A 15,312-nucleotide genomic window follows, 5' to 3' on the forward strand; every position below is an offset into this window, starting at 1 on the left:
GAAAAATTTTAGAAACACGTGCCCAATTAGGAAAGGATACTTGTAATTGGTAAAACTGAAAAGGTATTAATAATCAGAATATGTAATAGAAATGAGGAAGAAAAAGATAGCATCCACATTAGAAAATGGGGCAAAAGTTTTAAGTAGACACGTATAGATGAAGCTACCAAGCATTTGAAAAAAAGATCAAACTTATTAGAAATCAGAGAAATTTAACTAAAACAAGATACTACTATACATTTAATACACTAGCAAAACGGTGATGAGTCGTCCAAATGAAGGTAAGTGGTTGCACAAAAACCTGACGTGCAACTCTTTGGTAATCTGGACTGGTGTAGCCGTTCAGGAAGTCAATCTGGCTATATTATTAAAGTATACATATTTGCTATGAAATAATTTCACTCGGGTATGTATTCCAAAGAAATTCTCAGATACGTCTATAAACAAATGTAAGAAGATGTTTATTTTATTATCATTGGCATGGCAGTTGGAAGAGTACAGGTAAAATGTGGGTGCAGAAAATGGAACTCTATGAAACAAATTAGATAGATGGGTGAATGTTTTTTTTGTTTGTTTGTTTTTCTGCGGTACGTGGGCCTCTCGCTGTTGTGGCCTCTCCCGCTGCGGAGCACAGGCTCCGGACGTGCAGGCTCAGCAGCCATGGCTCACGGGCCCAGCCGCTCCACGGCATGTGGGATTTTCCCAGACTGGGGCATGAACCCGCGTCCCCTGCATCGGCAGGCAGACTCTCAACCACTGTGCCACCAGGGAAGCCTGGATGGGTGAATCTTAAAAATATACTCCTGAATGAAGGAAATAAACACCAGAATGAATTTTATGACACAATATTATTTATATGAATTGAAAATATACACAAGTGCACATTTTGCACAAGAACACACCCAAAAGAAAACACATCAAACAAATTAGAATGGTAGCTTACGGGGTAGAGAAGGGAGTGGAGGGTGCCATAGGGAACAGGAGGTGAATAAATAAAACTTAATCATGTTACCGTATTTCATCATGCTATATCCAAGATTTCACTTTACTCGTGGTGGAAAGAAATCCTGTGTGCTATGTTGGCTTAAGTCAGGAATAGTTCTTGGAGGATATTTTCCTGAAAGAATTTGGAACACATTTTTGAAAAAAATCTTTGTTTATACTATGGATGATCTTTTTTTGTTTGTTTTGTTTTTTTCTTTAATTTCTGTTTTGTGGGTGTGTGTGGGATCTACTTTATTTTTGTATTTCATTCATCTGATCTTATATTTTTCCATCTGCCTTCTTCAGTTTTATTATTCATTTATTAATTTCCTGAAATGGATGTTTTCTGAATCAATTTTCAACTTCCTTTCTACTTTATTTGTTTTGTTTTGTTTTGTTTTTGTTTTCCTTGCTGTATGCGGGCCTCTCACTGTTGTGGCCTCTCCCGTTGCGGAGCACAGGCTCCGGACGCCCAGGCTCAGCGGCCATGGCTCACGGGCCCAGCCGCTCCGCGGCATGTGGGATCCTCCCGGACCGGGGCACGAACCCGTGTCCCCTGCATCGGCAGGCGGACTCTCAACCACTGCGCCACCAGGGAAGCCCCCCTTTCTACCTTTAATATATGCTTTTAAGGCTCAACATTTCCCTCTATGTATGTGTTCCAATCTCCAGATCCAATTATGAATTTGAATGTTTCTCTTCATGGTTCTGTCAATGTTTGCTTTATAAAGTATCAGCTGAAGTTATTAGTTTCTGAGAATTTGAAACTTTTATGACTGTGAAGTGTCCCTCCGTATGTCAAGTAATGCTTTTTCCTTCCCCTTAGAGTTCACTTGGTCAAATAGCAATGTCACAGATTTTATAATTACAGAAATAACTTGAGACCTAGGATGTTGATGTCTGTCTCTAGAAAGGATTTTCCCTTGCTTCCGCACGGGTTGTAAGATGCTAACAAAACACGTTCACCTTTACACAATTTCAGGGAATGAGGTGTTTTGGCGTTTGGCTTCAGTCCCTGCCAAAGAAAGCCCAGTTTCCTTCTCCCCTTATTCCAATGGTGAAACTCTTTGGGGTTTACCAGGAAGCCTTCGTGGCTGGTAATGCTTTTATGTCGCTTAGCCTCTTGAAGACGTCCAAAATTCTACTGAGTTTGTACGCCTTTCAATGAACAGAATCTACACTCTTCTGAGGCCTACACAGGCGAACGGCAAGACGGCCTGAGACCTTCTCAGGGATTCCGGAAAGTGAAAACCAGAGTGAAAACATGTAGTCCAGAGCTCGTGCCGGTAGACACCCCCGCACCCACCCTTGCATTCTGGGACATGTAGTCCAGAGCTCGTAAACTCGTGTAGTCCCAGATACTGCAGCTACAGTAACGCCTCGCTGTAAAGGTTTACCCGCGGAATTCTGGGAAATATGGTCCAGGAGTTCCGGGTTAGTCGCAGGCACTTCCGCCCCAGGAGGACACGTAGCAGCCATGTTTTGCCGGGTGACGGTGTTTCAGGTCCGCTCTTCACGACCCATTCAAGCTTCCCCTTTGCAGACCTTTCATTTGGGGAGAAAGAGGAGGAGCGGCTAAAAGCGGAGGTTTGAGGGCCTGGAGTGGTGATGTACGTCCCGCGGGCGGAGCTTCTTTGCGTTTGGTAACGTAGCCGGGATGGGGTGGGCTCAGGTCGTGCCTCCTGGGGTTTGAGGGTCTCCCCGGTTTTCTTCACCCCTAACCTGACCCCGTCCCCCACCTATGAGCTAGCCCTACCGCTTCATACGGCGTCACACTGGGTGAGTTGCTTAACTCCTCTGTGCCTCCGTTGCTGTTCGGTAAAAGGGGGGAAAAAGGAATGCCTTGTTAATATAGTGTTGTGAGGAGAAACGAGATAGCACAAGTAAAAGGTCTACAACTGCCTGATACATTGTTGGTATTAATACTACGCTAATTCGGGAGGCACCCATTTCGCAGCGGGATTCTGTGAGCCCAGGAAGCTGAATTGTCCTGGACTCCTGGCCTGTTTTGGAAGGAGAGGACTTGTAGCTGGTACGGGGGCGGAAGGGGGTGCGGTATGAATTAGTGGGGATGGAAACACAGCCCTGGTATTTCACAGTCTCCTTTCCTTCCCCAGCCCTGGCTTCTCAAAAAGCACTGCACGGAGGAAGAGGCAACAGAGCCCCACGTGAGTAGGACTTGGCATTCTTCTACTTAAGATATTCCTATAAATTGTAGAACGTATGAGACATGGGTAACGATGATAACTGAGCCTTGGTCACTAATTTCCATTCTAAAAGCTTTATGCAAATGAACATATTTCCATCAGGCGGTGGCTCTGTGAATCGGTACTGCTGTTTTCTCTACTTTAAGGCTGAGGAGCTGGGGGCAGGGAACACAACCCTGTTGGCCCATCCTCACCCAGATGGTAGGAGGTAGAGCTGGGGTTGGGACCCAGGCAGTTTGAGTCCAGCAGCTGAGTTTGCTAATCCCTTTGGTATATTCTCTTTGAGCATAGGGTACTGGCTAGAATCATATCATGAAAGAGGTTGGGACTTAATTGTGGGGACCTTGAGAGCAAGGTTTAGGCTATTTTCTGAGTTTTTAAGATAGTTTTCTCAACTGGGTCATTTATTTTATTTCAAATAATATGTATATCATAGAAGTAGCATAATCATTATGGAAAAATGCAGATATATACATAAAGAACAATTTTAATTATCTGTAACTTTAGGATGTAAAGATAACAGTTGTTAATGTTTTCGTGCCTTTTTGTCTGGTTACTCTTTGTGTATGTTTCTGTGTCGTGGAGGCTGTTTTTTGTGGGACTGATGTTACACTGCAGTGCTACTCAAGTTGTGGTCCACAAACCAGCGGCATTGGCATCACTTGGATGGAAATGCCCAGCCTTGAGCCCCATTCGAGACCTTCTGATTTATAATTTCTGCGTAGGGGGTCCAGGAGGCTGCATTCCAACAAGATCCCGCAGTAATTCACATGCACGTGAAAATTCGAGAAGCTCAAGAGAGGGTCTTTTCTGGAAACTGAGGCCGAGGAAATTGACCCTGCTGGATGTCACAGATAAAACTGAGCTGGATTCACCAAAGGCCTACTTAGTCCAATGATTTTATTCCCCCACTAATTATTGTCAACTGTCAGGGCCCCTTTCAGAATCCTGAATTGAGCAGAAGACAGCTAGCAAGTGTAGAGTCAAAAGGGAGGTCGTTAGAAGTTGTGAAGATATCTCTCTCCCAAGCTTTGGGGAGTGGAATCATTGCCATCTTTTGTACTAGATCGAACCCGGGCCCCCTGCATTGGGAATGTGGAGTCTTATCCACTGTACCACCAGGGAAGTCTCCCATTTATTTCTTAAACTTTCCTATATTTATAATGATATAATTACAATTCAGATTCCTGTCTTTTTTCATTTGAATTAGGTATGGACTGTCAAACTGTTTTTTATTGTTGTTGCAGAATCCTGGCTTTTCTTAGTTCTCTTTACCTCTGTGCATAATTGTCAAAAGGGTACTTCCTGTTTAAAAAGAAACTTAACGTATTTTTATACCTTTTGTAAAAAGTTGTCCATGTCAATTTAAATATTATTGTTGCAGTCACAAAATCTTCAGGAAGACAAGCAGAGATTTTCAGAAGTCTATAAAGACTCTCCCATAACAGGGCAACAACGTATGACCTCCACATGTCTGACAGTCTTCTGTTGGTAGAAATCACATCTCTAAGGATAATTTCTAACTAAAATATCATCTGCTTTACCGCAGTTGCTAAGAAATAAGAAACCCTGACAGTGGTGTTCTCAGAGCTTCCTACCTTATGACGATCTCACGAGGTGGATGCCCGTGTTCTCCCCTACTGGCAGAGGACAGAACTGAGGCGAAGAGATGTGAATAATTTGCCCAGGGTGACACTGCTAGTGAATGGCGTAGCCTGATCAGAGCCCATGCATATTGACTCCAAAACCTACTCTGACTTACATGGTCTCTGTTTACCCCATACCCAGAATAAGAATGACCCCTGTGGAAGCTGCAGGCACACTGTGAGGGGGCCACTGTGTATGGCTGGGCAGGTCATTCCTCACACAGCCACTGAGGGGGTTCACGGGGGCATCTGGTATCTGCGTGGGGCTCTGCTCATCAAGCCTAATCAGCTGTAGCCACCCCGAGGACTGGGAGCCTTGGTAATTCACAATGAGCACCACGTGGGTTAGTGACTTCTTTTTCTTTAAACCAGTTTCCAGTTTGACTTCTTCTTGCCCTGTCTGTCTTGCTAGGACTCTGCACTGCCCCAGAAGGAGAGAGAAAATGAGCACATTCCAGGTGAGTAGAGCTTGCCTTTCTTGCTGTTAAAAACGCCATTTTTGTACTCAGGTTGGACACAGGTTTTCCTCTTTTTTTTCTTTTTCTTTTTTTTTTTTGATTGGAGTATAGTTGATTTACAATGTATTAATTTCAGGTGTACAGCAAAGTGATTCAGTTATACATATATATACATATATTTTCAGATTCTTTTCCCTTATAGGTTATTACGAAATATTGGGTATAGTTCCCTATGGGTTTTCTCTTTCAAGGAGAGTCTAAGCATATGAGGACCTGAGTGTGCCATGTGTGCTTTTTTTAAAATTCCTGTTAAATTTAATTGGTTTCGGTTTTAATTTTTGTTTTATTTCATCATTTTTTTATTTTACAAGTAAAAGAAAAATTAAGGGAAATGAAGGACATCTTCCAGTCTACTGCTTACCTGCTTACAAATTAGCTGCTTTTATATTTCTGTAATCTCTTCATCATATGTATTCATGGATGTGTATTTGTATTTATAACATAGGTACAGTTTTAAATTGTTTTTTTCATTTAATACTAGCTAACATTCACTTTTAATTGCTTTATCATGTTCCTGCAAACTTATGCACCTATTTTTTTTTTTTTTTTCTGGTATGCGGGCCTCTCACTGTTGTGGCCTCTCCCGTTGCGGGGCACAGGCTCCGGACGTGCAGGCTCAGCGGCCATGGCTCACGGGCCCAGCCGCTCCGCGGCATGTGGGATCTTCCCGGACCGGGGCATGAACCCGTGTCCCCTGCGTCGGCAGGCGTACTCTCAACCACTGCGCCACCGGGGAAGCCCCTGACCTGGGGTATTTTGAGGAGTCTTGGGCGAATCAAATAGTTTTCAGCTTTTTCCAAGGAAAGTACAAAACAGAAAACTTTACCCATTTCTTGTGCTTTTATGTTGGTGGGGTGAGGCTTATGGATGGTCTTTGGGTGAGGGATAGAAGAGGTCTGGATAACCCAGATAGCCCCATTACTTGGTGAGAAATAATGGTTTTGAAGTATGACTTGGCTACTTTAAAGTGGCTGTATCAGCTCAGTAGGAGTTAGCAGTTTGATGTGGCTACCAAAAAGCCAGTCTTAAGAGAAGTACCTCTGGCGGGGGAGGTAAGAACCCCACTCTGCTTTGCCTTGGTCAGACCTTAGTTGGAATACTGTGTTAAGTTCTGGGGACTGTAGACTAAGATAAATATAAAGCAACTAGGACCCACATTCAGGAGAAAGTTTGGATCACAATGTGGAAATGAAATCTGGACGTTTAGGGAAATAGGGCTGTGCAGCTGAAGAAAAGACTTGAAGGGCTGAGATAACAGTCTTCAAATATTAGAAGGATTGTCTTGTGGAAGAGGAATGTTGATTTTTTTTTTCTCTGTGGCCCTAAAAGCTGCAACCAGAAGCCACAGGCTCTGGGGAAGTGGATTTGTCCTTACAAGGAAGAATTTTTTGTTCTATCTGCCTAAATATGTTTTATCTGCCTAAATATGTTGAGTTTTGTTGTTGTTTTAGAAAGTGGTGGATTCCCAGTCCCTGAAGGTCCTAGGACATGTGCCAAGTAATTACTTGGTGGAGCCATGGCAGAGGAAATTCAAAGGTACCGTGGATTGGATTTCACAAGCATCAAAGTCCTTCCCAACCCTGAGCATCTCAGTACCTGTGGACTGTCCTTCCAGGCTTTGCCTCCACCTTTGTCACTAGGGTTGGGGTATGTTTTGGGGGGATGGATAGATGGATGGGTGACGGGGAATAGGAAGAATGTACAATGGCAAAGCAGTTACTTGGTCCATTCAAATTTGGTCTGCCATTTTTAAATTTTGCCTTTCCTATATACTCATTTGCTTGCCCTAAACTCTGGGCACCTGGAGGCCTTTGCTGTAACTGCTTGTGATCCTCAACATCGTACCCCATCTCATGCAATTGGGTTCTTATAAATGTTATTTGACAGTGATTTTTATCAGGTATCAAGTATTGTCAGGCTCCAATAGTAAGCGAATCTAACTTCGCTGTATGTACAAACGCTAGGTTTGTAAAGCTTGTGGCTGCCTCCCCTCTCTGGGGAAAGACAGAACCTGAATTCTTTTCCAAATTTCAGTGAGATGGAAATTTTGGGATACCCATGAGACAGAGAACCAGTCAAAGGGCTTCACACTTAAAAGTAGCCTTAAAAATTACCCATATGCCAGTTGCACTACTCCCAGCCCCCCCTGTCAAGTAGCAATCTTCAACTGTTTTGAAAGATCTCTAGCTCTTTTTATCCAATTAAGGACTGAAAGTGATTGACAGAAGGTTTTTGCTCATAGTCTACAGCTGAACTCTTGTGTCAACAGTAAATATTCCAGCAGAAGGAGTGGGGGTTTGATCATTTTACTGCTTTCTGCAGGGCAGACTCTGTGGGCTCATGGCAACATCTAATCTTCAGTGACCCCAGTTGTCACACCCAGGAGTAGGTTTCTCTCTAATCGTTTTCAGAGCTATGAACAGCAGGGAAACATGATTTATAGACCAAGAGGCATTTTCATCATGGGATTTGTGAGCATTTCATATCCCTTTCCTCATTATGGATACACTGCCCATCCTTTGGAAGAGACACTAAGGTGTTGGTCAGATCCTGTTAACCTCATTTACTTCCATGAATTCATGTCAAGTGTATTATGTTCATGGAGGAGATTTTCAAAACCCTACCAAATGGGTTTAGAGGAAGATGGGGCTAACTTCAGATGACTTCTTTAGGCCAGAGGTTTTCCTAGGCACCAGTAGTCATCTGATTCTGCTTTCTAAGGCTGCTTCCCTTACTTACAATTCATACATAGAAGCTAAGTCCTTGATGCAAAGGTGTTCTTTACAGCTGTGGGTTTTACCTCAATCTCTGGGCTCCTTTAAAAAGTAAACTTCGAATATTCTTCTCAACCCTAGTTATTTGAACTCTCTGAGTCTCAGCTCAGTTTATTAACATGATTAATTTGCAGTGGATCTCTATGTCTTATGTCCTTAATACATTGCTTCACACAGGGGCACCAGCTCAGGAAGATTTTGTCTGTTGCAAATTTATGAGGAAGTGGAATATTTATTTTTAGTACTTTTTCACCACCTCCCCAACATCTACCTCCTGATCAGATACCATTTCTTCTTCTTCCTGTCTCTACATTTCCAATGCCATTAAAAAATGGCCCAATTCTCAGCCTGTTTTCCCCTAGTCCTTGCTAAAACAGTGGCTGATGATGGTTTAAGTTAAGGCACCACTTCTCATGAGGTTACTTGTATTTTAATAAAAATCTTTGAAGGGTAAACATTCAAAGTCCTGATTCTCTATGGTTAAATTTTAGGCAGTGTAAAAAATAGTTTTAGATGGAGACGAAGGGAGTTGGGTGGATTACACAGGACATGGGATGAACAGGGCTGTCACTTTTTTTGTTTTTTGCGGTACGCGGGCCTCTCCCTGTTGTGGCCTCTCCCGTTGCGGAGCACAGGCTCCGGACGTGCAGGCCCAGCGGCCGTGGCTCACGGGCCCAGCGGCCCCGCGGCATGCGGGATGCTCCCGGACCGGGGCACGAACCCGTGTCCCGTGCATCGGCAGGCGGACTCCCAACCACTGCGCCACCAGGGAAGCCCGAGGGCTGTCACTTTTGTTCAGTTACATGAACATGGTGACAGGCAAGCATAAATGCAGAGATGGCATTCCTGTGCTGGTATGGGGAAAAGGAAGAGAGGCCACTGGTCAGGACATTGTTTTGCCTAGGGAGGAAGAAGATCCAGTACTTTGGTAATTTATTTAAGCTTTTGTTTTTTTTTTTTGCGGGATAGAGGAGCAAGTAGGGGAGCTCATACTTGAAGCCGAATCCGGCCTCCGTACCCTGACACTGAATTAAATCTCAAGACAGAGTTGTGGGTGAAGTAGAAAAGAATAGCTTTATTGCTTTGCCAGGCAAAGGGGGCTAGAGCAGGCGATTGCCCTCAAAACTCTGCGTCCCTGACCTGGAGAGGGTAGTGAGGAGTTTTATAGTAATCGTTCAAAGAGGAGAGTATGATCAGCTCATGGACATTTCTCTGATTGGTTGGTGGTGAGGTAAGTGGGTGTCAGCATCATCAACCTTACGGTTCCAACTGGTTCTGGGGTCTGCGTGTTTGTGGGCAGCACACCATTAACTTCTCCCACCTAGTGGGGGTTTCAGTATCTGCAAAACAGCTCAAAGATATTGTTATGTGTATCCCTTAAGGGGGAACCAAGACCCTGCCCGAAGGCTGCACTAGTGTTTCTTGTGACTATTCCTCCCTTGTCTCGCATCCCCTCCCTTCTCTAATTAGCAACTGTTTGAACCTGCTCCTTGGCACTCAGGGAAGGTCATGGAGGCTGAATGAAGCCTATTTCCTGTAATCAAGAAATGGGGGACACCGATACAGGCTTTGTGCCCAGGAGCCCACAGGGTCCTGCTAGGGATCATACTCAGTGCAAGGAGATGTGGAAAATCCAGAGATAAGGAATCATGGCGTCTTACTTTCCAAGGGCTCCTACTCTATGTTGTGGGGGAAATCAGACGCATTCATTAAGAGTCTGCCCGATTGAAGGATGTGAAAAGAGTTATCACAGAGGTACAACTAACATGCTGGGAAAATGTGTGGTCCATTCTCACTGGGATATCTGGAAGGGCTTCCTGTAGAAAGTGGGATTTTAATTGAACTTAAAAACAATTTGTACTTTGAAAAATTATACTCTTGAAAGAAATGAGTTGAGCAAGCGCCTGTCCTCTGATGGAGGGAGGGAAGTCTGGCCTAGTTGAGTGGAGGCGGGAAGGTGAGTGTTACGCTTAGTCTGGAAAACTCGGCAGGGTCTTCAACCCTACGGGGCTTTGAACGTTCGGTTGACTCTTTTCGGTTTTCTTCTTCTCGCATTGGGAAGCCATTTAAGATTTAAGCAGGGGAATAATAGTCTTAAAGAAAATAACTATGACCAGGATGAATTGAAGGGAGGGAGAAACGACATACTCATTTATCTATAATTTGGGGAAGAGAGGAAGATTATCTCTAATTCATTAGATGTGCATTGTATCAGCAGGAGGGAAATAAGCAGCATATCTTGATACATAAATCCTCCTCCCATATATGCATTCTTTTTCACCAGGGAGCAAGTATTTGGCAGCCAAGTTATCTTTAAAGTAATAATAAGAAAGCTATTTGGAATAAATGTTTCAGAACCATTTGTTACTTTGCACAGACCTATGAGCAAGTAGGATTGAGCTAAAGCATCTACAGTGGTATGTGGTTCTGCAGGGGCCGCCACCCTATTATATATACTTATATCTTGGCTAAACTCCAGCTGTTGCCACTGCTATTAGTCAAAGAACTGAAGTGTCAACGAGCTAATCAAAATAGCAAAGTGGGAGTCAAGAGTTTTTCCGCCTGTTTCCTAAAGTCTTAGGAAGATTGTTTCCTTTTTATTCCTTATATTCAGAACATAAAAGCCTCCCAGACATCTAATCTTTACTAGGTCAAACATTTCAAAAGGCAGTGGGATTATTTTCCAGTTGCTTTTCAGTTTAAGGCAAGTGTTTTAGGGGCTTCCAAAGCCTCCCTCCTGAATCCATTTATGAAAAACAAAAACAAAAACAAAAAATGAAAGGCATTATTAACCCAACTACATTGTCTTGGTGTAAAAATCCTAACATACAGCGTAGTGGGAAAAGGTTCTGAATCATGACCTAAGAGATGTGAGTTCTAGACCCAGTTTTGTGAATGCATAGCTTGGTGGTTTTGTCAAGTCTCCTATTTAACAGGGAGGGATTAGAATTTTTCTGTATGGTTTCTGTACTATTCAGTAGTATTGTTCACAATTACTTTTGCCTAAGGAGTTTAGAAAATGGAGAGACACATGATAATGTTGCAGGAAGAGGGACCTCTTCCAGGGCCCAAGAGTGGGCTCTTGTCTACCACTCAGAAAAGAATTTTCTGAGGAGACACACGTGCTGACAAAGCAACAGACTTTATTGGGAAGGGGTGTCCGGGTGCAGAGCAGGAGGGGAAGGGAACCCAGGAGAACTGCTCTGCCATGTGGCTCGCAGTCTCAGGTTTTATGGTGATGGGGTTAGTTTCTGGGTTGTCTCCGGCCAGTCATTCTGACTCAGGATCCTTTCTGGTGGTGCACACATTGCTCAGCTAAGATAGGTTCCAGAGAGAAGGATTCTGGGAGGTTGGTAGGACATATGGACAGGAGTCTCCTCTCTCCTTTTGACCTTTCCCTAATTCTTCCGGTTGGTGGTAGTTGGTTAGTTCCGCGTTCCTTACCAGGACCTCCTGTTTTAAGATAACTCGTGAAAGTGGTTACTGTCGGGCCTGGTCAGGGCAGGCAGTTTTGGGCAGTGGTCTCCCTAAAAATAAGATTGTGGTCAACAATTCTGGGTGGAAGTGATGTGTGTTACTTTTGGGCGAGAACTCACACTGCCAGTGTGAGGCTCCAGAATTCTTTCTCTCTACAAAGATGACTGAGAGAGGTGGCTTTGTCAAGCTGGGGGCAGGAATAAGGAAAACGAAGAGCAGAACTCCTAGGCAGCCCATGATGGGCATGTACAACGAGCGGGAAATGAACCTTTGTTGTTTTAAACCACTGAGATTTGGAGGAATTATTCAAGCTTATTCCTTTTTGTTTGTTTGTTTGTGTGTTTCTTTTGCAATATGCGGGCCTCTCACTGCTGTGAGAGGAAGATAATAACAATGACAAGTAGCAAAACCTCTAAAATGGAGACTATACTCCATTATAGCCAATTAATGGGAGTGGGAAGCTCGGGCTCACTGTCCAGGACATAGAAATAAAAGCTGAGGATGCTCTGAGGCATCTCTTGGATCTCTATAAGCCTCCATCATTTCTGCTGAGTAGGGTTGACAGATAAAATATAGGCTCTTCAGTTAAATATGAATGTCAGAAAAACAACGAGTACATTTTTAAGATAAGTATGCCCCAAATAGTACATAGGATCTACTTATACTAAAAGTGATGACTTATTATTCATGTGAAGTTCAAGTTTAACTGGGTATCCTGTATTTTTATTTAGTAAAGGTGACAGCCCTACTGATGATCCACAATGGAGGCAGTTCAGGAACGATACATGCTGGCTCTCGGACAGTCAGAAATGGCTTCAGCAGATCCAGGTACAGTATGAAATTCTTTTTGGATGTAGCTCAGAAGCCATGGCCAGCCCTTGACTGCAAGTACTGCCTCGGGTTTCCCTGAGGTGGGGTAAACCTTCCTCTTAATGGCCTTTTGGTAAGTCTGGAAGACCATATCCAAGGGGAGCCCCAAAGTCAGTTTCATCCTCACAACCGTGTTTCCAATTTCTGGAATTGGCTGCATGTGACTCACAAGAGCTGAGGAGGTTTGTGAAAATTGGGAATGTCATAGCTTGAACCCTTTGTAGGTAAAGTTTTGGTGCTCTGAGAGTTTTACCAGGAGCAATGTGAAAGACTCCAGGTCCCCAGGTAGATAGAAACAATCCTGTTTTACTTCTGTGTATGTGACAAGTCTCTAATAGTTCAGAGAGCAAATATCTGCTCTTAGAAAGACTGATCCAAGCTTGGATGTTTCTGGTGACAAGGCAAGGTCGTGAGTCTGAAGTTGACCTTTTATGGTTGAGGAGACAATAAGGTTGTCAGAAGGTCAATCATGGAGGAGACGTTGGCTTCATCCATCGTGCAGGCTTGTATATGTGTTTCTATGTAGATTGTGTTTCAAAGGTGGAGCTTGTTTACAAGTATGAACATTCTCTGACGTGCTTTTTGGACCTTCATACCCAGAGCGAGAGCAGTGCCGAGGCTCTAGAAATGCCATGGATATTCTGAGCTGTCAGTGGCATTTCCCCGGTACTGTTCCCTTGGTGCCGCTCCTTGAAATGTCCAAAGGGATTATCATCTGTCTTGTGGCGGGTCCTAGCATTGTGAAAGGAAGCTGCTGCACCGGGCTCAGAGGATTTCGGATGTGGTGGGAGGAGGAGTAGTACTACGACTATAAATTGTATCACAGCATATCTATTCCATCTTGAGAGTGGGGTTGGGGGGTTATGAAGGGGGGCTTTTATTGTACTTTTATACATTGTACCCTTGAAACTAATTCAATTTTTTAAAATTAATTAATTTATTTTGGGCTGCATTGGGTCTTTGTTGCTGCTAGCGGGCGTTCTCTAGTTGCAGTGAGCGGGGGCTCCTCTTGGCTGTGGTGCACGGGCTTCCCATTGCAGTGGCTTCTCTTGTTGCGGAGCATGGGCTCTAGGCACGCAGGCTTCCGTAGTTGTGGCACGTGGGCTCGGTAGATGTGGCACACGGGCTCTAGAGCGCAGGCTCAGTAGTTGTGGCGCGCGGGCTTAGTTACTCCGTGGCACGTGGGATCTTCCCAGACCAGGGCTCGAACCCATGTCCCCTGCATTCGCAGGCATATTCTTAACCACTGCTCCACCAGGGAAGCCCGATAATTCAGTTTTTTATAAAGAGAAGATTCCTAATATTGTTCCAAAATTTTAAAAATATGTAGTTGGATAACACTATGAAAAATTAACTGATATATTCTTTTATTATTTCTCTTTGCTCCCTGGATTTTTTTCCCCATCCAGTCAGCTAGGCACTGTGAGTTCACTGCATTAGGAAGGTAAAGACTCAGCAGAAATGAGGGAGAAAAACAGAAAATTCTCAGCTTTGGAATGTTCACAACGGAGGCCACAGTAGAACAGGTGAGAATTCTGTGAACCAAAAATAAATGTCGTCTCAAATGCAAAAAAGTATTCTCTGCACTGGGAGGCAGGAGAGGGAGGGAGGGAAGGACTGAAGGAGAGAGATCAGTGTGGCCAGGGACATGGAGACTGTGCTTGAGGACGATATGCCCAGGAAGAGAATCAGAATCTGGAGAAGATTCAGCCTGCACGTGATCATTGCCTCCAGCCAGCACCCTCATCTCAGACGTTGGGAAATTCAGAGAGAGAGTGGGAGTACGTCAGGAGGGCCACGCGCATAGTCTGTGTGGCAGGGGTTGTGGCCGTTCCCTATTTGTGAGGAGTCCCCAGCAATTTGCAGGCCTCTTCTGGAAAATGCTGGCGGACGTCTCTAGTGCTTATGTGAAAGCTTGTTCACAAACCTTGAAAGATACAGATGTAGATGACAGATAGATGCATAGATAGAAAAATGTCATTAAATAAAAGCTCCAGGAAAGGTTTGGAAAATGCCCTTTATTGCCTAGGACGCTTCTATTGTCATATGATGTTAGACTGAGTGCCGGTCCCTTCATCCTCCTTCAGACCACGGCATTCTGTCTGCTACTCTCCCGAGGGTCCTTTCTTCTCCCTGGAAGGGATAAAACAAATGAGGTAGGACAGGAAGAGACAAGAAGCACTCCAAGCTCTGCTGGTCAGGGTTACCCTCCAGCATTGCCTTAATGCTCAGAGCCACGCACACCACAGTGAGCTTGGCTCCAGATCAACTACCACGCAACGAAGGTTCTGGAACACTTCCATATCTCGGGGGACCTCATTTCCACGTGACTCTCTTTCATATTCCCCTTTGTCACAGAAGGCTAGGTACAGTGGTCAGGGTGAGATCTCGGCTCAGGCCCAAGGCTCTCAGACCTCAAAGTTCTGGTCCTGCAAGGGCCCCTGTCCTCTCTTGAGACCACTCCTGGCGCTCTCTGCCGAGAAGGAGCTGCTGGCGGTACGTCCTCTAAGAGTTGAGGTCCATCGTGCAGACCCTGAGAAAACTCCTAGGAAAAGGCTCCACCTTCTTGTTTACGTCAACAGAGCTCAATGCCTTTGTTAGTGCTGGGTGTGTCCCATTTGATGCAACTGCAGAGCCATTAGGTCAACCAGCACATGTGTGCGGCCCCTTCCCTTAGACTCCTCTGGGCCGTCGTGACATAGGCTCAGAAGAGTGCCAGCCTCAAGCCTTACCTCTTCCAAGGGACGGCCACACCGTCTTCCAGGATCTTCTGTCCCATGAATCTCAGTTGCTGTTTGGAACTCAAAGGAGAGAAAAGACCCTGCCTGCGGGGTCT

General features: G+C 44.5%; 1 protein-coding gene across 4 annotated transcripts; it reads left to right on the forward strand.

Annotated features, from left to right (window-relative positions):
- Positions 1-1,001: 1,001 nt before the first annotated feature.
- On the forward strand, positions 1,002-14,135 carry LOC309815582 (uncharacterized protein). 4 transcript variants are annotated; one of them, XR_014295897.1, is made up of 5 exons: positions 1,002-2,594; positions 3,102-3,152; positions 5,250-5,295; positions 12,338-12,434; positions 13,886-14,129. XR_014295897.1 is itself a non-coding variant. In XM_082642477.1 (5 exons), exons 1-5 carry the CDS (start codon positions 2,401-2,403, stop codon positions 13,914-13,916), a joined length of 396 nt encoding a protein of 131 aa, XP_082498603.1. In that variant the 5' UTR covers positions 1,002-2,400; the 3' UTR covers positions 13,917-14,135. The 4 variants fall into 4 exon arrangements, 2 of the variants coding, with proteins under 2 accessions (XP_082498603.1, XP_082498602.1); XR_014295898.1 differs by having other exon boundaries at positions 1,002-2,627; positions 13,886-14,123; XM_082642477.1 differs by having other exon boundaries at positions 1,002-2,571; positions 13,886-14,135.
- The last annotated feature ends 1,177 nt before the right edge of the window (positions 14,136-15,312 follow it).

The sequence above is a fragment of the Mesoplodon mirus genome, assembly GCF_964341445.2.
Source record: "Mesoplodon mirus genome assembly, chromosome: 14".
Classification (NCBI taxonomy): domain Eukaryota; kingdom Metazoa; phylum Chordata; class Mammalia; order Artiodactyla; family Ziphiidae; genus Mesoplodon; species Mesoplodon mirus.

Excerpts from the sequence above, each read along its gene's own strand:
- LOC309815582 (XM_082642476.1), top strand. The coding sequence starts at position 2,401 with ATGGTCCAGGAGTTCCGGGTTAGTCGCAGGCACTTCCGCCCCAGGAGG. Across the intron at positions 2,572-3,101 it reads AGGAGCGGCTAAAAGCGGAG|CCCTGGCTTCTCAAAAAGCA; the intron begins GTTTGAGGGCCT and ends TTCCTTCCCCAG. Across the intron at positions 5,296-12,337 it reads AGAAAATGAGCACATTCCAG|TAAAGGTGACAGCCCTACTG; the intron begins GTGAGTAGAGCT and ends ATTTTTATTTAG.